General features: G+C 54.3%; 3 protein-coding genes across 4 annotated transcripts; all 3 read right to left on the bottom strand.

The window, feature by feature from the left end:
* Positions 1-554: 554 nt before the first annotated feature.
* On the bottom strand, positions 555-1,985 carry LOC135291646 (uncharacterized). The gene is made up of 2 exons (XM_064405891.1): positions 1,509-1,985; positions 555-1,085 (listed from the first exon to the last, which is right to left on the bottom strand). Exons 1-2 carry the CDS (start codon positions 1,950-1,952, stop codon positions 807-809), a joined length of 723 nt encoding a protein of 240 aa, XP_064261961.1. The 5' UTR covers positions 1,953-1,985; the 3' UTR covers positions 555-806.
* On the bottom strand, positions 1,985-3,423 carry LOC135291653 (uncharacterized). The gene is made up of 3 exons (XM_064405902.1): positions 2,866-3,423; positions 2,057-2,513; positions 1,985-2,007 (listed from the first exon to the last, which is right to left on the bottom strand). Exons 1-3 carry the CDS (start codon positions 3,421-3,423, stop codon positions 1,985-1,987), a joined length of 1,038 nt encoding a protein of 345 aa, XP_064261972.1.
* A 7,384-nt stretch (positions 3,424-10,807) lies between these two features.
* Positions 10,808-20,404, bottom strand: LOC135291668 (uncharacterized). Of its 2 annotated transcripts, XR_010354427.1 has the most exons (4): positions 19,262-20,404; positions 17,958-18,965; positions 14,914-17,722; positions 10,809-14,730 (listed from the first exon to the last, which is right to left on the bottom strand). XR_010354427.1 is itself a non-coding variant. In XM_064405928.1 (3 exons), the coding sequence occupies exons 1-3, from the start codon at positions 20,288-20,290 to the stop codon at positions 16,856-16,858; spliced, it is 2,904 nt and encodes a 967-aa protein (XP_064261998.1). In that variant the 5' UTR covers positions 20,291-20,404; the 3' UTR covers positions 10,808-16,855. The 2 variants fall into 2 exon arrangements, 1 of the variants encoding a protein (XP_064261998.1); XM_064405928.1 differs by having other exon boundaries at positions 10,808-17,722.
* Positions 20,405-20,538: the final 134 nt, after the last annotated feature.

Genomic DNA, 20,538 nt, shown 5'->3' with positions numbered 1-20,538 from the left:
GTCCCATCCATCCCCCATTGCTCCCTCCCCCACTGTGCCCCCTCCCCCACCAATGTCCCCTCTGTCCCCTCTCCCCCTACCCGATCGCACCTCTTGGAGCTCCATGCTCACTGCGGACACCTTGGGGACACTCTGGGGACGCTCCGGGGGTTGAAGGAGCCTTGGGATGTCCTCGATGGCTCTTTGGCACCGCTCATCCACCTCACAGGCACTGGGGCTGGCAGGAGCACCAGTGAAATAGAACTTGATGTCTGGAAGTGTCCCCACCAGGTGATCCTTGGCCAGGCGGGCGTTGGCCTCCCACAGCCGCTCAGCCATGGCCACCTTGGCCACCAAGTCCTCGGGGACATTGGGGGATGCCTCATTTGTCCCCTCCAGGGCAGCCTCAGTGTCCCTGAGGAGGCGCTGCAGCTCTCGGGGGAACGCAGTGGCTTTGTCACACGCGGTCGCCAAGCGCTCCAGCAGCCCCAGGGCCTCCTCCACCCGCTGTCTCACCATGGTGTACCTGGATGCCCAGCTGGCAGCCACCCTGGCCTCTCTTCTCACCCGGGCTTCATGCGCGGCCTTGGCCTCCTCCTCCCTGCCCAGGGCCTGACCCAGCTCCACCATGTTTTCCTGAGCTGTCCCATCACGAGCAGCCTTGTCCTGCAGCTCCCTGGCCCAGGCCATGTCCTGGGCCACCATGTAGGCTGCCTCAGAGGCCGCCTCCCTGCAGGCATTGCAGAGCTTGGTGGCCTCCCTGGCCAGCCCAGCCCAGCTGTTGACAAGCGCATTCACCAACCCCTGCCACTTGCTGACCACCATTGTCACATGGAACCAGGTGGTGCATGTGGTGCTTTTCTGGGGGCCAGGGCCTGGCTCAGGGAGGTGACAGGGTAATCATCATCGAAGGTGATATTGTGGCACCACCAGGTGCCATCAATGCAGTTCAGGGTGGCCCAGAGCCCCCTGGTGAAGGCCACCAGGTCCGAGTACAGTCTCACTGAGGACCCGAGCATCATCTTCTTCCACCTGGGCAGGGTAGCCAGCAGCTTGCCCAGGATGGCCACCACGGTGACCTGTGGCTGCAGCAGGGCTGGGGACAGCTGTGGAGGGGACAGGGGAGATGTCAGGGACCTCATGGCACTTGTGGCCTTGTGTGGTGGCCCCCTGCCCCTGAGGGGTCCCCTTTGTCCCCTCCATCCCTTTGTCAGCCTCTTGTTGCCTCTGCCACTCCCTGCCCCTCCCCTTGGAGCCCCTCCCACCCCCTGGTGGCACTACTGTCCCCCTCTGTCACCCCCTACCACCGCACTCCTAGCCCCTGCCACCCCCTGCTGTCCCCTCCGCCACCACCTGCCAGACCCCATGTGCTATACCCTCGTGTCCCTCCCATACCCCATTGCCCTCTCCCCCCACTTTCCCCTCCACCCCTCTGTCACCTCTCCACTTCCTGCCACTTCCTCCTGTCCCCTTTGCGAACCCCTCTCCCCTACTGCCATCCTCCTCTCTCCCTCCCCAGCCCATTGCACCTCTTGGGGCTCCATGCTCACTGGGGACACCTTGGGGACAGCTTGGGGACGTGTTGGGAGTTGAACCAGTCTTGGGATGTCCTCGGTGGCTCTCAGGCACCGCTCAGCCACCCCACAGGGACTGGGGCTGGCGGGACCACCAGTGAAATAGAACTCGATGATGTCATCAACTGTCCCCAGCAGGTGAGCCTTAACCAGGTGGGCGTTGGCCTCCCACAGCTGCTCAGCCTCAGCCACTTTGGCTACCAAGTCCTCGGGGACATTGGGGGACACCTCATTTGTCCCCTCCAGGGCAGCCTCGATGTCCCTGAGCCTGCGCAGCAGCTCCCGGGGGAAGGCAGTGGCTTCGTCACACTCGGCCACCAAGCGCTCCAGCAGCTCCAGGGCCTCTTCTACCTGCCGTGTCTCCTTGGTGGCCCTGGTTACCTCGCTGGCAGCCACCATGGCATCTCTCCTCACCCGGGCTTCATGCCCGGTCACCACCTGGGCCCCCTCCTGCCTGCCCAGGGCCAGACCAAGCTCCACCATGTTTTCCTGAGCTGTCCCACCACAGGCAGCCTTGTGCTGCAGCTCCATGGCCCGGGCTGTGGCGGTGGCCACCCTGTCGGCCGCCTCAGTGGCCACCTCCCTGCAGGTGTTGGAGAGTTCGGTGGCTGCCCCAGCCAGCTGGACCCAGCTGTCCAGAAGCGTCGCCACTGACCCCTGCCACTTGCTGACCACCGTTGTCACGCGGTTCCTGGGGGTCCCTGGGGTGCTCTTGTAGGCATCCAGGGCCTGGCTCAGGGAGATGGGAGGATCATCATCATCGGAGCTGACATTTTGCTGCCACCAGGTGCCGTCAATGCGGTACAGGGTGGCCCAGAGCCCCCTGGTGAAGTCCGCCAGGCTCCAGTGCAGGCTCTCTGCAGACCTCAGCAGCATCATGTCCCGCCTGGGCAGGGTGGCCAGCAGGTCATCCAGGGTGGCCACCACGGCAACCGGTGGCTGCAGCAGGGCTGGGGACAGCTGGGGAGGGGACAGGGGAGGTGTCAGCCCCTCCCTTCATAGCCACTCCCATCCTCTGCCCTTCTGCTGTCCCCTCTGTTAGCCTTGCCAGGACACTCGTAGCCCCTGCCACCCCCCGCCAGTGCCTGTATCCCCAACTCCCCATGTCCCCCCATCCACCACTTCCCCCTGCCCCCAATTTCCCCTCCACCCATCTGTCACCTTCCTGCCACTCCCTCCTGTCCCTTTTGTGATCGCTCTTCCCCTCCCACCACCCCTCGTGACCCGTCCATCCCCCCTTGCCCCCTCCCCGCCCCGTGCCCCCTCCCCTCCAGTGTCCTCTCTGACCCCCTCTCCCCCCACACCATTGCACCTCTTGGAGCTCCACGCTCACTGGGGACACATTGGGGATGCTCTGGGGACACTCTGGTGGTTGAAGGAGCCTTGGGATGTCCTCGGTGGCTCTTCGGCACCGCTTGGCCACCTCACAGTCACTGGGGCTGGTGAGATCACCAGTGAAATAGAAATTGATGTCTTGAAGTGTCTCCAGCAGGTGTTCCTGGGCCAGGCGGGCGTTGGCCTCCCACAGCTGCTCGGCCTTGGCCACCATGGCCACCAAGGCCTCGGGGACATCAGGGGATGCCTCATTTGTCCCCTTCAGGGCGGCCTCGAAGTCCCTGAGGAGGCGCTGCAGCTCCCGGGGGAACGCAGTGGCTTTCTCACACACGGTCACCAAGCGCTCCAGCGGCCCCAGGGCCGCCTCCACCCGCTGTCTCACCATGGTGGCTGTGGTTACCTCCCTGGCATCCACCCTGGCATCTTCCCTCACCCGGGCTTCATGCTCGGCCGCCACCTCGGCCCCCTCCTCCCTGCCTAGGGCCTGACCCAGCTCCACCATGTTTTCCTGAGCTGTCACATAATGGGCAGCCATGTCCTGCAGGCACCTTGCCCAGGTGGTGTCATTGGCCTCCTTGTCAGCTGCCTTGGTGGCTACTGTCCTGCAGGTGTTGCAGAGCTTGGTGGCTGCCCTGGTCAGCCGGGCCCATCTGTCCACGAGCGCGGCTACTGACCCTTGCCACTCGCTGGCCTCCGTTGTCACACAGTTCCGGGGGGTCCCTGGGGTGCTCTTGTAGGCGGCCAGGGCCCGGCTCAGGGAGGTGGGAGGGTCATCATTATTGGAGGTGACATTGTGGCGCCACCAGGTGTCACCGGTGCGGTACAGGGTGTCCTGGAGGTCCTCGGTGAAGTCCACCAGGTCCCAGTACAGGCGCCCTGCAGACTGGTTCAGCAGCATCATCTCGTCCAGACTGGGCATGGTGGCCAGTAGCTTGCCCAGGATGGCCACCACAGTGACCTGTGGCTGCAGCAGGGCCGGGGATAGCTGGGGAGGGGACAGGGGAGGTGTCATGGATCTGGTGGCACTAGTGGCCTCTTGTGGTGGCCTCTGTCCCCTCCCGGAATCCCCTTTGCCCCCTCCCTGAAGAATTCTGCTGTCCCCTCTGTCCCTTTATCACCCCCTCATCCCCTCTGCCACCGCCCGTTGTTCCCCCCCCGTCACCTCCTCCCATCCTGCTATTCCCTCCTGTCCTCTTTTCAACCCCCTGCCCTCTGCCGACACCCACGTGTCCCCTCCATACCCCACCATCCCCTCCTGCCACTGCCTGCCCCCATCTGCTCTGTCACCCCACTGTCCCCTCTGTCCCCTCCCCCCCACCACTCTGGGATTGTCTCACCTCGAGGGGCTCCATGGTCGCTGGGGACACCCCGGGGACACTCTGGGGACACCCCGGGGATATTCTGGGGCGTGTCTGGGTGACAAAAACACCCAGGTCACAGCCTTGGACACGCAGGAACGTGGCACGGCTGGATGGAGGAAGCAGGAAGAGGTGACGCCACTGCCCCCCCTGCCTGTGGGACCCGGGCAGGATCCCCAGTGTCCCCCCCCATGTACCCAGGGGGGACCCAATGTCCCCTCAGGGTCCCCAACAAGGCCCAAGTGTCCCCTGATGTCCTGATGGGGACACTGGGGACATAGCAGTGTCCTGTTGGGGACACTGTGGGGACATCGGGGACATTGTGATGACCCAAAACGAGACAGAGGATGTCAGGGTGGCCGCAATGTGCCCAAGGAAAGGAAACGGGGTGTCCTCAAGGTCCCCAACAGGACTCTGGTTGGCCCTGGTGTCCCCAGCTGGAGATTGGGGGACACTTGGGTCTTGTGGGGGACATGGGGGCAACACCAGGGCCATGAGGGGACACTCAGGGGACATCGGGGTTCTGTTGGGGGCATTGGGGGGACATTGGGGACCCTGTCTTGGCCCCACAGTCAGGGAGGCAGCAGGGACAATGACCTCACCTCTTCCTGCTTCCTGCATCTGGCCGTGCCACATTCCTGTGTGTCTCCAAATGTCACCTGGGTGTGTTTGTCACCTGGAGTATCCCCAGAGAGTCCCCAGAGTGTCCCCAGTGGCCATGGAGCCTGAAGAGGTGTGACAATCCTGGCATGCGAGGACACGGGGGTGACAGAGGGGACAGGAGGGCATGGCAGGAATGGAGGAGGTGACAGAGTGGTCAAGGGAACCAAAGGTGGCAGAGGTGACGGCAGGGGGATGGCAGGGGGTGGCAGAGGGGACAAGGGGGTGACAAAGGGACAGAGGAGACAGCACAGCCCTCCAGGGAGAGGCAAAAGGGACCCTCGGAGGGCACAGGGGCCACCGCAGGAGGCCACAAGTGCCAGCAGGTCCCTGACACCTCCCCTGTCCCCTCCCCAGCTGTCCCCTCCACAGCTGCTGGAGGCTCTGGTGTCCGTGGTGGCTACCCTGGGCAAGGTGGTGGCCACAGTGACCAGGCCATAGAGGGTCGAGCAGCAGCCCATGTCCCCAAAGTCCCCATCTGTTGCCCTGAAGAACTTCACCTGGTGCCTCCGGGATGCCCTAAACCACTGTGGTGTCACCTCCCTGGCCGCGGCAATGTCCCCTCCCTCAGCCCAGCCCTGACCAGGGCCACCCCAGGGACAACCTGGGCCAATGTGAGAGCCTCAGGCTGGGCCTGGAGGGAGTTGGTGGCCGTGCTGGCCCAGAGCTGGGGCCTGCTGACCTGGGGGGCCTCCGAGCTCTGCAAGGTTTCGAGGACAAGGCCACCACTGAGGCCACCACCAGGCTGGGGACCTGCAGGGTGAGGCCACCCACAGGGAGACAGCCAGGGACAACCCTGTGGCCACGGCCCAGCAGCCACTGGTGGCTCTGGACAGCGAGGAGGTGGCCTCCATGGGGGACATGTCGGAGGTCCGGGTAGCAGCGGCCACCAACGAGGAGGAGGTGGCCACCAGGAGGGGACAGCGCTCGGAGGTGGCACTGGGGCCCCTGGAGCACTCGGTGGTTGGTGGTTGCGTGTGAAAGAGCCCAAGAGTATTTCCTGTGGGAGCTGCGGCACTAGCTCGAGGCCATTGAGGCCATCCTGAAGGGGACAAAGGAGGCATCCCTTGATGTCCCCAAGGCCTTGGTGGCTGTGGTGGTGGCCACCAGGTGGCCGAGCAGTGCCAAAATTCATCGAGGACATCCTGAGGCTGCTGTGGGGACAGTGATGTCACTGCTGCGATGTCATCAGGGTGGTGACATCATCGGGGCCATCTCTGCTGTCATAAATGACAATTTAATAATTGGCTTCTGCAATTCTGCATTGGCTTCTGCAGTTCTGCATTGGCTTTTGCAAAGAAATACTTTCAAAAGTATTTTGCTCTGGTACTTGATTATTGATTATTGGTAATTCCTTGTAGCTGCTTCTTGGTACAAAATAATCCATCAGTTTATCTGTGCACCGTGCAGCCAATTTAAAGCTGGAGTAACAAATTGATATTATATCATAGGCCTTAAAATATTAAAAATAGACAAATATTAAATAGATAAGTAATAAGTGTTAAAATAGAGACTATGCAATATTAAATTCTTTTGTGTCACTGACTCAGGTGTAAAACAATTCCCTTGTTTCTCACACCTGCGGACCAGCCTCTCCAGGTGATAACAGTGACACAAACCTGAGAAGAATTTATGAATTGATCAGGGGGTGTGAAACAACAGGATGGAACCAGGAGAAGAAATCAAATATATTGACCGGTATCTACAGAATGTCCTGCAGACAAGTCAGAGGTTAAAACCAAACAAGAGTTCCTGCAACATCCAAACCTCCCAGGAATGTCTGAAGAATGTCTCAACTCAGGAATGTGTTTGTAGCCCTGCCGTGCATGCGGATGTGGAGAACAACGGGTTAAGTTAAGGAAACTTGTTTGGCTGTCTGCCAAAATCCTTTTCTATCACTTATTAATCTTTTACAATTTTCAAAGAGTGAACTTTGGTTTTCACACCCGGATGTGGTTTGCAGGAGCCGGGGACCCCCGCTGCTGAGCACTGACCCCGCCCCGGGTATTGCTGGAACCCCCAAAAACCGCAGCCACCACCGCCTTGTTGGGGGTTGGGGTTTTCCTGTTCTTTCCTTGTTACTTGTGGATTGTTTTCCCCTTTGAGCTGCTAAGGGCACTGCTGGCTGAGTGCTTGAGAAGGCAAGGAGGGGGAACTCCTCTGGTTTTCGGGACTTCCTCTCCAGGGGGGACAGAGATACTGGGAGAATGGGGGTCAGGGTTTGGGAGCAGCCTCTCTCTCTCGCTCTTTGGCATTGGAGGAGGACGGCCAGACTGCCACTTACTGCCAGGAGAATTCACTGCCACCGCTGGAGCTCAGCCCTGAGGGACCAATCATTGTCTGCGTGTGTGCCCCGGGAATCCTGACCAGGAACTGATCTGTTTGTGTTCCCCAGGAATCCTGAATTTTGTGTACCCCAGGAACTGACCTGTTCAGGTGCCCCTGGAATCCAGCACTTTGTGTGCTCCAGGATTCCTGAATTTCATGTGCCCCAGGAGTCCTGAACTTTCTGTGCCCCAGGATTCCAGAATTTCGTGTGCCCCGGGAATTGATCTGTTCGTGTGCCGCGGGAATCCTGAGTTTCCTATGCCCAAGGAATTCTGAATTTTGTGTTCTTAAAAACGAGAGCAGGCTCCCAGTACTAAAAGTGATTTCAGCATTTATTATAAGAAAATGAAAGGCCTAGAGTATCGGGGCTAATGGGCCGAGCGGGAGGGTTCCCATCGAGGATGTTGCAGCTCCGCTGCTGCGTCTTCTTCAACAAAGCTGGTCACTATGCGGACTACACATGGAATTACACATGGTAGTAATATTACACTTGCCAGTGCACACTCCACAAACAAGACTAATTCCTTCCACCATTTACCCTTCCAGATGAACAAGTCCCTCCAATCAGAGTCTCCAAAAAGGGGGGTCCATTTTTGTGCTCCAACACAGGTTAGTTTTCTAATAATTTGAGTAGTGTTTTTAATTACGTGACTGTGGTCATCAATCTCTCAGCAGCATTCTGAAGTATTAAATTTCCCACAGATCCCTCCTTCCTCTGAGAGGAGGTAGTCCACTGCCAATCACATCTGGTAAATTACTGATCATGTTTGTTGTTGCTGCTGGTCAGAGCTGCTGGATTGGACATGATTTCACGTACTGCTTGCAGATGGATGATTCCATTGAGCATGTATTTCGGGGTTCTGTACCCCCAGGATCCATCTTGGACCCAGGTAGCTGGACCATAAGAATCTATAATCCTATCTGGGGGCCAAATTTCATTGCTCCAATTTTGGGTTCTTCCAATTAAGCTCCTTTTCTTTCTGGCCAGATCATCATATACTGGGACTCCCAAGTTTGATTTTGCATCCTCAGGCAGTAAGAAAAAGGATGGTTTTCTTGCTCCAGTTGTGCAGCTCCTGCTCCACCCTACAGGTAACTTCACATATGCTGTGTTACCACAGATCCAAAATAGATTTTTCAGTGCATCCCAGAAATTAGAATCTCGATTTGTTATATATTTCCAATATTTGGATAAGATTTCTATTGCCCAGAATGGGTTGATATAATGCCCTAAGCATTCAAATATTTTTTCTTTTTCACTGTATAGACATGGATTTTCAGTTTTTTCTATTGAACAATATAAATGGGGGGTTTCTGGGATCTACCTGGTGAAGTTTGTGTATCATTTGCTGCTAGATGTCTTTTACATGATGTTTCTCCTACTTCTATCATGTACATTTTCTCCTTTCTTTATCAAAACACTTCCCCTATGATTGTTGATTTTAGCTTCCACTCTCCTTCCATTCTTTTGGGTACTACCACGTTTTTTCTTGATGTCATCCATTTCAAAATATCTCGAGGACTTAAACTGTTACTGTCCTATGGCCAAATTTCAATTAAGTGTGTCCCCCCACACACCAAACAGTCATTCAAATTAAATAATTTTGTAATCTTTTCAACCTTATCAATGAAAAGATTTTTTCTATGTGTTTGTCCCTCTCTACCCCTTTGTCTTTTCAATTGCACTTCTTTCACTTTGAATGCATGCTCTAAGTTGTTTTCACTTTCTTGTTCAAAACATACCCATCTTTCTTTCACATGGCACTCTCCTGACATCTTCTGGATTGGGTTTGCAATATTTTTAGTCAGCTGTGAAAAAATGCATATTTGTTGGTTGGCTTTTCACAAATATTAAAATTAATATTAGATGTGTTATGTTTAGAAAGTTATGGTGTATTAATTTTTCAAGTAGTGTGTTAAATACAGTTTTTAATTATAACATAATGTTAAACTAGAAACTATGTATGTGGGTTGTTTTTTTAAAGAAAGGAATGAGGTACTTGCACCAAGATAGCAGCCACAGGACACTTAAATCTTTCAGAAAAAAAGAATTTATTGTTCCATTATCAGAAGAAACTAACTTCTTTCCACCTTGCTCAGCCCTGAAGATGCCATTAGGATTCAGAGGAAGAAGCTGACACTGAGCAGACAGAATCCATGTTTGAATGGCATTTATGCATCATGTATGAGGTGCATGAATATGCAACAGGCTATTGCTTTCAAGGGTTAATCCTCTGGTAACATGTGTCCTTTTTTTGGGCTTATTTTGCCCAGAAAGAGGTACCCCAACCGTCCTTAACTCTTTGTTCTTGTTGTCCCCTATTGTCCTAAACCCTAATTGTCCAAATATTTATTATTCTAATTATATTACTATTCTTATAACCATTTGATTACTATTAAAATGTTAAAATTTTAAAAACCAAGTGACTGGCATTTTTCACACCACACAATATATTTTATTATGCTGTTTACAGGCTGTTAACTGGGACTGACCGATACATTTGGGATTCATGTTTGTGTGCACTCTGATTAATACACTTACTGTATCTCCTCTATACAAAGGACATGAACACTTCTCACACGTGTTTCCTCCACTTCCTTTGAAGTGAGTGAGCAGTAGCATTGCTACCAGTGGCAGTCTGGTATGGGCTGGCCTCCTCACCTCTCAATCCACAGGGGTTTTCTCGGTGCTCTGAGAGTTGTTCCTGGAGGGAGTTCCTGATCCAGTCTTGCCTCCCACCTCTGGTTTTCCCTTCTTCTGGAGACATTCTGCCATCACCCTTATCCTACCAAATCACTTACCTCAATTTGGTCCCGATTAGAGTCGCAAGGAGAGTGCTCTGTTGAACAGTACCAGGAACTGAGATATTATTTTGGCTCTCAACACTTAGCTGAACAAAACTTGAACTTTATAACTAAAACATACATGAACAAACTTGAAGGATATACGGATGACACTGTAGATGTTTCCCGTTGGAGCTTGTGTTCAGAGTTGCGCTTCTTTTGGTGTTTTCCTCAGGACCAATTTCAAGTCTATATCCTTTCTGTTGGCTCTAGTCCCTTTGCTTGCCTCAGCTGGGGGTTGTACTTTTGAGAAATGCCAATCACTTGTTTTTAGAATTTCAAAAGTTTAATAGTAATCAAATGGTTATTAAAATAATAATATAATTAAAGTAAAAAAAGTTTGAACAATTGGGATTGAGACAATGAACACAAAGAGTTATGGACAGTCTGGGTATCTCTTTCTGGGCAAAATAAGCCTGAAAAAGGACACGTTACCAGAGGATTAACCCTTACAAGCAATAACCTATTGCATATTCATACATCATGATGCATAAATGCCATTCAAACAAAGGATTCTGTCTGCTCAGTGTCAGCTTCATCCTCTGAATCCTGACGGTGTCTCCAGGGCTGAGCAAGGTGGGAAGAAGTTAGTTTCTTCTGATAATGGAGCCATAAATTCTCTTTCTCTGAAAGATTTAGGTGTCCTGTGGATGCTATGTCAGTGCGAATACCTAATTCCTTTCTTTAAAAAAATATCCTACATACATTGTTTCTAGCTTAACATTCTGTTATAACCTAAAACTATATTTAACACACTACTTTAAAAAATTAATACAGCATCACTTTCTAACATAACATATATAACACTCATTTTAATATAGGTGAAAAGCCAATCGTAAAATACGCATTTTTCACACACTGGACCCCTCACTCGACTTGCATGAGTCCACCCTTGCTCCTTTGTTCTTATTGAGGTGTTTGTTGTAAGCAGCACCTGGAAGGATCCTTCAAAGTTAGCAGTTAGTGGAGTGTTTTTCCATGTTTTAATCAATACCCAGTCTCCCCGGTTAATTCAATGTATTTTACAGTCCAGTGGGGAATTTTGGGGGAGGTAGCCCCTTTTCCTTAGTTCTTCTAGGGTTGTTGTTAATGTTTCTATACATTTCTGCATTGTCATCCCCCCCTAGATGTTCCCCAGTACTGTACGGGGTAAGCAAGAAAGGCAGCCTAAACAACATTTTGTAAGGAGAGACCCCTAAATCTGTTCTGGGTCTTGTTCTTATTCCTAGTAGAGCTAGTGGTAAACATTTGACCCCGTACCATTTGGCTTCTAAGACCAATTTGGTTAAGATATTCTTTAAGGTTTGATTCACCCATCGACCCTCCCAGAACTCTGAGAGTGCCAAGGGATGTGTAACTCCCACTTTATTCCCAGGGCCCTGGTGATTTGTTGCAGAACTCTGGATGTAAAGTGGGGGCTATATTCCAAATCAATAATATTTACGGGTCCGTATCTTGGAGTAATTTATTCCAAGGGAACTTTTGCCACGGTTTGGGCTATCTCTCTTCTCGTGGGGAAGGCTTCAACTCAGTGGGTGAGATGGCCAGCTATGACCAATAAGTGTTTATATTTTTGGGCTGGAGTTAACCCTCCTACCTCTGCCACCTAGTAGAGCTTCCCTCAGGGGAAACAGCCTGTCCTGATTTACCTCTGCCCTTACACCACTTCTTGATCTGGTATTACAGTAAGGGCCAGTATCTGAAAGGTCATTTGACTGGCTCACTGATTCTTTGTTATCATTTTGGGAGGAGGGTTCAGTTGTTAGGTTGGGAGATATATCCAGAGGATTTTCTCAGGGAAAGGTGTTGTATTCTGACTTACAGGCTGAGCATGCTGCAAGTCAGTGTGGGTAGGAGGCAGCTGGGAAAAAGCATCAAGGGGTGGATATATATGGGGGAGTGGGGTCGTTGGAGGAGGTAAAAATGTCCTGGAGATTGCCTAAGGAGATAGAGGAGAAGCAGGGATCGGTGGAGAGGATAAAGATAGGTTTTGAGAAGCAGGAGGCTGGAAGTGGGGGGTAGCTTGATAGTTAGGAGGCAGAGCTGGTGGGGCTACATAGTCCAAGGGATCCCACCTGACCTGGGTTGACTCTACGATGCTTTTATCCCCAGTTGTCTTGTTGTGTTTATACTGAACAATAACTTTTGCACCTTTAAGTCTTGTTCTAAGAGTGAATGGGGAAGAGAAGATGTGCACAGTTTGCTTTCAGAAACTGCAGTCACTCCTCCACATTCCTCCCCCTGCACTGTGCTGTCTGTGGATGGACAGACAGCGGGACGGAGCCCTCCTTTGCTTTTAGTTAATTTTAGCTAGCTGAGGTAAAGAAGTTCCCTGCACTGTGGGGTTTTTTCCCTTTTCTTTAAACCTGTTTAAACCTGCTCTGGACTGAACACCAGAAGAGCAGCGCCAGCTCACACCTGTGGCCCACAAGGCCGGGCCTGGGTTGCGGCATTTCCAGCACTGCAGGGACTGATCAGAGACTGAGTGAGCCAAGCTGCAGTCCAGGGAAGGGACTTCTCTGAGTTTGGATCAGCAAGAGGTTTTATTGTTTAATATTGTTTGGGTTCTATTGTTTAATAAACAGGTTTTTTTCCACTTTTCTCCAAGGAGGTATTTTCTCCTGAACTGGTTGGGGGGAGGGGCCATTGAATCTGCTTTTCTAGAGGAACCCCTTTGGGGGTTTTCATCCAAATTTGCCCTGAAGCAGGACAATGATAAAGGTGTCTGCTGGCCCAAACAACAAATGGGATTCTGAATGTGGGTAATGACAGAGAACCCATAGCAAAAGATCCTTGAGTTCCTTCTCAGGAATTTCCACAGGATATGTGGCCATCATGCTCTGTAGGGCAGACAAGATGCTAAGTTGCTCCTGGGAATAAGCTCCCCTCATGTTCTTAATTTTGACCCCTCTTACCAAAAGCTGCATCATCTGCAAAACCAATCTGGAGGTTTTCCTGGTCACCGGCCAGCAGATCTCACGTGAGGAACTCCCAGGCGCCTTCCAGGATTCCTCCTTTCCTGGTCGAGTTTGAAGTGACTTGTCTCAGCAGAGGTCAAGTTGTCTGTTCAGGAATCTTTCTCCAATGGTGTGTCTCTTCTCGGGCTGGGATTCGACATCTGATGTTCAGTGGCCTGGGCAGACAAGCCCACGTCAACCCAGGGAAGCCAGTGTCAGAGTCTCTGTGGTCAAGATGACCCCAAGGTGTTGGAAAGTCTCTTTTTTCCCAGCCCCGTGATCAAAGAAGGAGTCGGGATTCCTCAGCTCTGGTTTCAAGGTTGTTTATTTTTCCTTATCTGTGACATTCTTTCTCTGACCTGCTGAGGTCTAGCAGACCTTGGTTTGTGGCACACTGACCACCCTCAGGACGGTGTTATCTTTTTAAACTAAAAACTACATGTACTTTATTTACAATAATTTTCCAATACCTATCACCTATGTTAGACAGTCTGCCTCTAAACCAATCCCAAAGTGCGACCATCACAGCAGAAGATGGAGGACCAGAAGAAGAAAGGCAGAACAAGCCCGGATTCCTCCATCTTGCCTCTTGAACTCCCATTCTAAACCCCAAAATTCTGCATTTTCAACCTGTGACAATTTCATATCATTCTATTCAAACTCTTGTGGCTTGTACATCTTCATACAAAGTTGGAAGCTTTTTCGATGGGCTAAAATCAAAGGCACAGGTGTTTTTGACTCCGAGCCAAGGTCTCTGAGTCCCCTGACAGGGTCTTGAGTCCTCCAGGGCAGCCAGAGGAGTGTCCTGGGTTCCAACAAATCATAACTCATAGAATGATATCAGCCCATTGTGAGATGCTCAGCCCAGGGGGAGGAGCTCAGCATCCCCACCTGGATATAATCTGGGCTTTGGGACAGAACAGGCAGCCCTTACCCACTGGTTTCCAGAGGACAAGAGCTACCAGATTTTTTCTTCGGGATCACCACTTCAGCAAGACCATTTCATCTGGACTGCTACCACCATCCTAACAAGCAGGGTGTCAGGTTGTATTCACACTCTGTCAGTGGTTTCATTTTGTACTATTACATATATTTGGGGGTTTTTTCCCTTTTCCGAATAAATTGTATTTCTGACTGGGAGTTTCTTCCTGGTTTTGTGTTCAAACCGGAACAATTGGCTACTGGCAATGGTTGTTTGGCTTGATCGACCAATTGGATCCACGTGTGTGTTGTGACTGTCTGGCAAGGGTGATGGGTTTTTCTTAGTAGTAAAGTATGGTATAACAAAGCGATTGATCAGCCTGCTGCAATCATGGAGTCAATGCTCGTTATTCCCCACTGAGGATTGCTGCTACAATAGCGACTGATGATTTTTCTTTCATCACTGGACAGTCCTTTTTCCAATGCCCCCATTTCTTACAGGATGCACTCTGGTCCTTCTCCACAGGGGAAGCTTTCTTGGGTGACTTTTCCTGAGCTGCTTTCCTCCTAGGTTGGGATTAACTCTTTCAGTTGGGCCCCTGTCTCAAAACATCTTCCAGGCAACTTCCAGGAGTTTATCTCTCTCTTGAACTCCCTTTATCTTTTCTTCTTGTACTATTTGAAGCCAGACCCACACAGAACAAAACCAGCTGTGCTTTACCATCAGCTGGTTCAGGATCTAGATCCATATATTTGTTTGCAGTTTCTCTCAACCTGTTTAAAAAAATCGGTAGGAGATTCATCATAATTTGGCCTCATTTGGTAAAGCTTTCACCAATTTACAGCTTTAGAGACCCCATGTTTTAACCCACATACCATGAGGATTTGATATAATTTTGATTTTGCCAACTGCTCGGGTGTATTTGCATCCCACCCAGGGTTTCCAAGGGGATATACCTCAGTGAAGCAGCTCCCTGGCTGTTCTCCCCTCGAGGAATGTTGGGGTGGCTTTATTGACCACTCGTCTCTCAGTGGGGTCAGGTAATGTGTCTGACACAGAGTTCAGATCAGCCCGCTCTGATTTATATAGAGAATATTAGTTAATAAAATATTCAATTAATTAATTTATTTAGAGGCTGTACGGTGCACACATGAACTGATAGATTTTATTGCACCAACCAGCAGCTACAAGGAATCACTGACAATCAATATCAGTATCAAACACCATATCAAATTGCTGTTGAATAATAACAGTAAGCAAAAGGCAATAGAAAAGTGCAAAAGCCAACGCAGAACTGCAGAAGGCAATTTTAAAATTGTCGTTTATGTCCCAGCTCTGCTGCAGGCACAGTGGAAAGTGGGAAGCTGCTGAGGGGACTCAGTCACCCCTGTCCCTGAGTGTTCCTGAGTGTCCTCAGAGTGTTCCTACACTGTCCCCGGTGACGTCACCCCACAAGTTCCCATCAAGATTTGCAACAGTATCAATGAAAATTCCCAGAAAATTCCCCAAATTTGTCTCAAATATTGCACGGGGAGGGGACAGGTGAGAGCAGCAACGTCTCCCATGATGTCACTGCCCCCATGATGTCACGGCAGTGACATCACCATCCCTGCAGCAAATTCACAATATCCTCAATGGCTTTTTGGCACTTTTTGGTCTCCACACGGATACTGGAGCTGTTGGCATCAGAACTGAAGATGTGGTTGATGTCATCATGTGTCCCCAGCAGGTGATCCTTGGCCAGGTGTGCATTGGCCACCCAAAGCCACTTGGCCATGGCCACCTTGGCTGGAAAGGCCTTGGGGACATTGGGGGACTCCTCCTCTGTCCCCTCCGTGGTGTTTACGATGTCCCTGAGCAGGCGCTGCAGCTCCTGGGGAAAGGCGGTGGCTTTGTCACACGCGGCCACCAAGCACTCCAGCAGCCCCAGGGCCACCTTCACCTCCTGGTGGCTGCCATCGCCTGGCTCTTGGCCACCACAGCCTCTCCCATGGCCACGGTGGACACCAGCCCTTTGTTGGTGGCCGCCACCACCCGGGCCTCGAGCGCAGCCATTGCCGAGGCCCCTCCTCCCTGTCAAGGGCCAGTGGCAGCTCCTGTTCAGTGGCCACCGTGTTTTCCTGAGCTGTCCCCAAGCAGGTGGCCGTGTCCTGCCAGTTCCTGTCCTGGGCGGTGGCTGCAACTGTGGCTTCTGCAGTGGCCACCTCCCTGCAGGTGGCACGGAGCTCAGTGGCCTCCCTGGCCAGCCGGGCCCATCTGTGCATGATCCTGGCCACCGACTCCCGCCAGACACTGGCCACGGCTCTGACATCAGCCCAGGTGGTCCCAGGGTGGCCCCAAGGGTGGCCAGGGCTCGGCCCAGGGAGTGGACACCACGGTGGCACAGGCATGTTCAGCGTCCTACAGAGGCTCCCGGTGAATCTCCTCAAGTCCTCATGCAGGGAGTTTGGGGCCTTGTGCAGGCACTTGCCCCTGTATGGCTCGGTCACAGTGGCCACCACCTTGCCCACGACAGCCACCATGTCCATCACCAACTCCAGCTGTGGAGGGGACAGCTGGGGAGAGGAGAGGGGAGGTGTCAGGGACCTGGTGGCACTTGTGACCTCCCGGGGTTCCCCTTGTCCCCTCCCTTGAGGGCTCTGCTGTCCCCTCTATCCCTTAGAGACCCCCTGTCCCCTCCCACCACCCCTGTGTCCCCTCTGTGGGGATGCAGGGACTTGGGGACAGCGCACAGGTGGCACCAGGGAGATGGCAGTACCACCAGCCCGGTGGCACCCGTTCTGTCCCAGGCTGGTGGGCATTCAAAGGTCTCTTGGTGACATGAGGAGCTGGTGGCACTCGAGTGTCCACAAGACTCTCCAGTGACATCATTGCCCCAGTGAGGTCACAGTGGTGGTATCACTGTCCCCACAGCAGCCTTGGGATGTCCTCAATGGCTTTTTGGCACTGCTTGGCCACTGCGTGGCTGCTGGGGCCAATGGGGTCACCATGGTCACCACAGGGACTCAAGAGGATGTTGTAAATGACCCCAAGTGTCCCCAGCAGGTGATCCTTGGCCAGGCGGGCGCTGGCCACCCACAACCACTCAAACTTGGTCACCTTGGCCCCCAAGTCCTGGAGGACATCAGGGGACACCTCATTTGTCCCCTTCAGGGCGGCCTCGATGTCCCTGAGCCGGCACTCCATGTTCCAGTTGAACAAGGTGGCTTTGTCACACGCAGCCACCAAGCGCTCCAGTGGTCCCAGGGCCACCTCGGTCCAATGTCCCCTCCTGGTGGCCACCACAGCCTTTCCCATGGCCTTGTTGGTGACTGCTGCCACCTGGGCATCATGCGTGGCCATTTCCCAGGCCACCTCCTTCGTGTCCAGGGCCACCATCAGGTGCTGGTCCATGATCACCTTCCCACAGGCGTCACGGAGCTTGGTGGCCTCCCTGGCCAGCTGGTCACAGTTGTCCACAAGCTTGGCCACTGACTCCCACCAGGCGCTGGCCTCGGCTCTGACATCAGCCCAGGTTGTGTCAGGGGTTGCCCTGAGGGCGGCCAGGGCCCGGCCCAGGGAGGTGACACCACGGTGGCCCAGGGAGGTGACATCACCATGGTACAGAATCTTACAGAGGTTCTGGGTGAAGTTCTTCAGGTCCTCATGCAGGGAGTCTGGAGATGGGTGCAGGAACTTGCCCCAGTGTGGCCCGGTCACAGTGGCCACCACCTTGCCCAGGGTGGCCACCACAGCCACCAGCGCCTGCAACTGAGGAGGGGACACCTGGGGAGGAGACAGGGACGGTGTCAGGGACCTGGTGGCACTTATGGCCTCCTGCAGTGGCCCTTGTGCCCTTGAAGGGTCATTTTTTCCCCTCCGTCACACTGTCAGTCTCTTGTCCCCACTGCCACCCCTGACGAGCCCCCCTGTCCCCTCACTCCCCGTTGCCCCTTCCCCCGCCATGCCTCCTCCCCCACCAGTGTCCCCTCTGTCCCCCTCTCCCCCTACCCGGTCGCACCTCTTGGAGCTCCATGCTCAGTGAGGATGCCTTGCGGACACTCTGGAGACAATCCGGGGATTGAAGGAGCCTTGGGATGTCCTCGATGGCTCTTTGGCACCGCTCGGCCACCCCATAGGCACTGGGGCTGCCAGGACCACCAGTGAAATAGAACTTGATGGTGTCTGGAACTGCCCCTAGCAGGTGATCCTTGACCAGGCGGGCATTGGCCTCCCACAGCCGCTCGGCCACGGCCACCTTGGCCACCAAGTCCTCAGGGACAGCAGGGGTTTCAAAATATGTCTCCTTCACAGAAGCCTTGATGTCCCTGAGCAGGCGCTGCAGCTCCCGGGGGAAGGCGGTGGTTTCGTCACACGCGGCCACCAAGCGCTCCAGCAGCCCCAGGGCCTCCTCCACCCACTGTCTCACCATGGTGGCCCTTGTTGCCTCGCTGGCGGCCACCCTGGGCTCTCTCCTCACCCAGGCTTCATGCCCGGCCACCACCTCGGCCACCTCCTCCCCACCAAGTGCCTGACCCAGCCCCACCATGTTTTCCTGAGCTGTCCCATCACAGGCAGCTTTGTCCTGCAGCTCCGTGGCCTGGGTGGTGGCCGTGGCTGCCATCTCTACCGCCTCAGTGACCACCTCCCTGCAGGTGTTGTGGAGCTTGGTGGCTGCCCTGGCCAGCCGGGCCCAGCTCTCCTCAACTACAGCCACCAACCCCTGCCACTTGCTGGCCACCGATGTAACACGGTCCCAGGTGGTCCATTTGGTGCTCTCGTAGGCATCCAGGGCCTGGCTCAGGGAGGTGGGAGGGTCATCTTCATCGGAGGTGACATTGCCAGGCCACCAGGTGTCATCAATGCAATACAGGGTGACTCGGAGCTTCTCGGTGAAGGCTACCAGGTCCCAGTACAGGCACCCTGAGGACTCGAGCAAAATCACCTTGTCCCGCCTGGGCAGGGTGGCCAGCAGCTCACCCAGGATGGCCACCACAGTGACCTGTGGCTGCAGCAGGGCCGGGGACAGCTGGGGAGGGGACAGGGGAAGTGTCAGAGACTTGGTGGCACTTACGGCCTTCTGGGGTGGACCCCTGCACCTGAGGGATCCCCTTTGTCCCCTCCATCCCTTTGTCAGCCTCTTGTTCCCTCTGCCAGCCCCTACCCTCATAGCCTCTCCCAGCCCCTGCCCCTCTGCTGTCCCCTCTGCCACCCCCTGCCATTATATTCATAGACCCTGCCACCACCCACTGTCCCTTCTGCCACCCTGCGTGTCCCGATCCGCCTGTGTCCCCCTCTTCCCCCCCCCCACACACCATGACGCACCTCTTGGGGCTCCATGCTCACTGGGGACACCTTGGGGATTCTCTGAGGACGCTCCGGGGGTCGAAGGAGCCTTGGGATGTCCTCGGTGGCTCTTCGGCACCGCTCGGCCACCCCAGTGGGGCTGGTGGGATCACCATCAAAATAGAAGTCGATGATGTCATCAACTGTCCCCACCAGGTGATCCTTGGCCAGGCGGGCGTTGGCCTCCCTCAGCCCCTCGACTATGGCCACCTTGGCCACCAAGTCCTCGGGGACATCGGGGGATGCCTCATTTGTCCCCTTCATGGCGGCCTGGATGTCCTCGAGCCGGCACTGCAGCTCCCGGGGGAAGGCGGTGGCTTCGTCACACGCGGCCACCAAGCCCTCCAGCAGCCCCAGGGCCACGTCCACCCGCTGTCTCACCATGGTGTACTTGGCTGCCCAGCTGGCAGCCACCCTGGCGTCTCTCTTCACCCGGGTTTCATGTGCACCCTCGGCCCCCTCCTCCCCACCTTGTGCCTGACCCAGCTCTACCATGTTTTCCTGAGCTGTCCCATCATGGGCAGCCTTGTCCTGCAGCTCCCTGGCCCGGGCCGTGGGGATGGCCACCTTGGTGGCTGCCTCATTGACCACCCTCCTGCAGGTGTTGCGGAGTTGGGTGGCCCTCCCGGCCAGCTGCGCCCAGCTCTTCACAAGGTCAGCCACCATCCCCTGCCAGTTGCTGGCCACCATTGCCACATGGAACCATATGGTCCATGGGGTGCTCTTGTAGACAACCAGGGCCCCGCTCAGGGAGGTTGGAGAGAAATCATCATCGCAGGTGACATCGCCACGCCACCAGATATGACAAATGCACCCTACAGTCTCCCTGAGGTCCATGGTGAATTTGTCCAGGTCCAAGTACAGCTGCCCTAAGGACTTGAGCAGAATCAACTCATTCTGCCTGGGCAGGGTGGCCAGCAGCTCGCCCAGGATGGCCACCACTGAGACCGGTGGCTGCAGCAGGGCCAGGAACAGCTGGGGAGGGGACAGGGGAGGTAAGAGGGACATGGTGGCATTTACGGCCTTCTGGGGTGGCCCTCTGCCCCTGAGAGATCCCCTTTGTCCCCTCCATCCTTGTGCCAGCCTCTTGTTGCCTCTGCCATCCCCTGCCCCTCCCCTCGTAGCTCCTCCAGCCCCCTGCCCCCTCTGCTGTCCCCTCTGCCACCCCCTTGCCCCACTGCTGTCCCCTCCTGCCACGCCCCATGTCCCCCCCATGCCCCATTGCACCCTCCCCCCCAGTGTCCCTTCTGCTGTCC

This window comes from Passer domesticus (assembly GCF_036417665.1).
Source record: "Passer domesticus isolate bPasDom1 chromosome 26 unlocalized genomic scaffold, bPasDom1.hap1 SUPER_26_unloc_1, whole genome shotgun sequence".
Lineage (NCBI taxonomy): Eukaryota > Metazoa > Chordata > Aves > Passeriformes > Passeridae > Passer > Passer domesticus.
The sequence above is the reverse complement of the archived record's forward strand: the minus strand, read 5'-3'. Positions and strand labels throughout refer to the sequence as shown.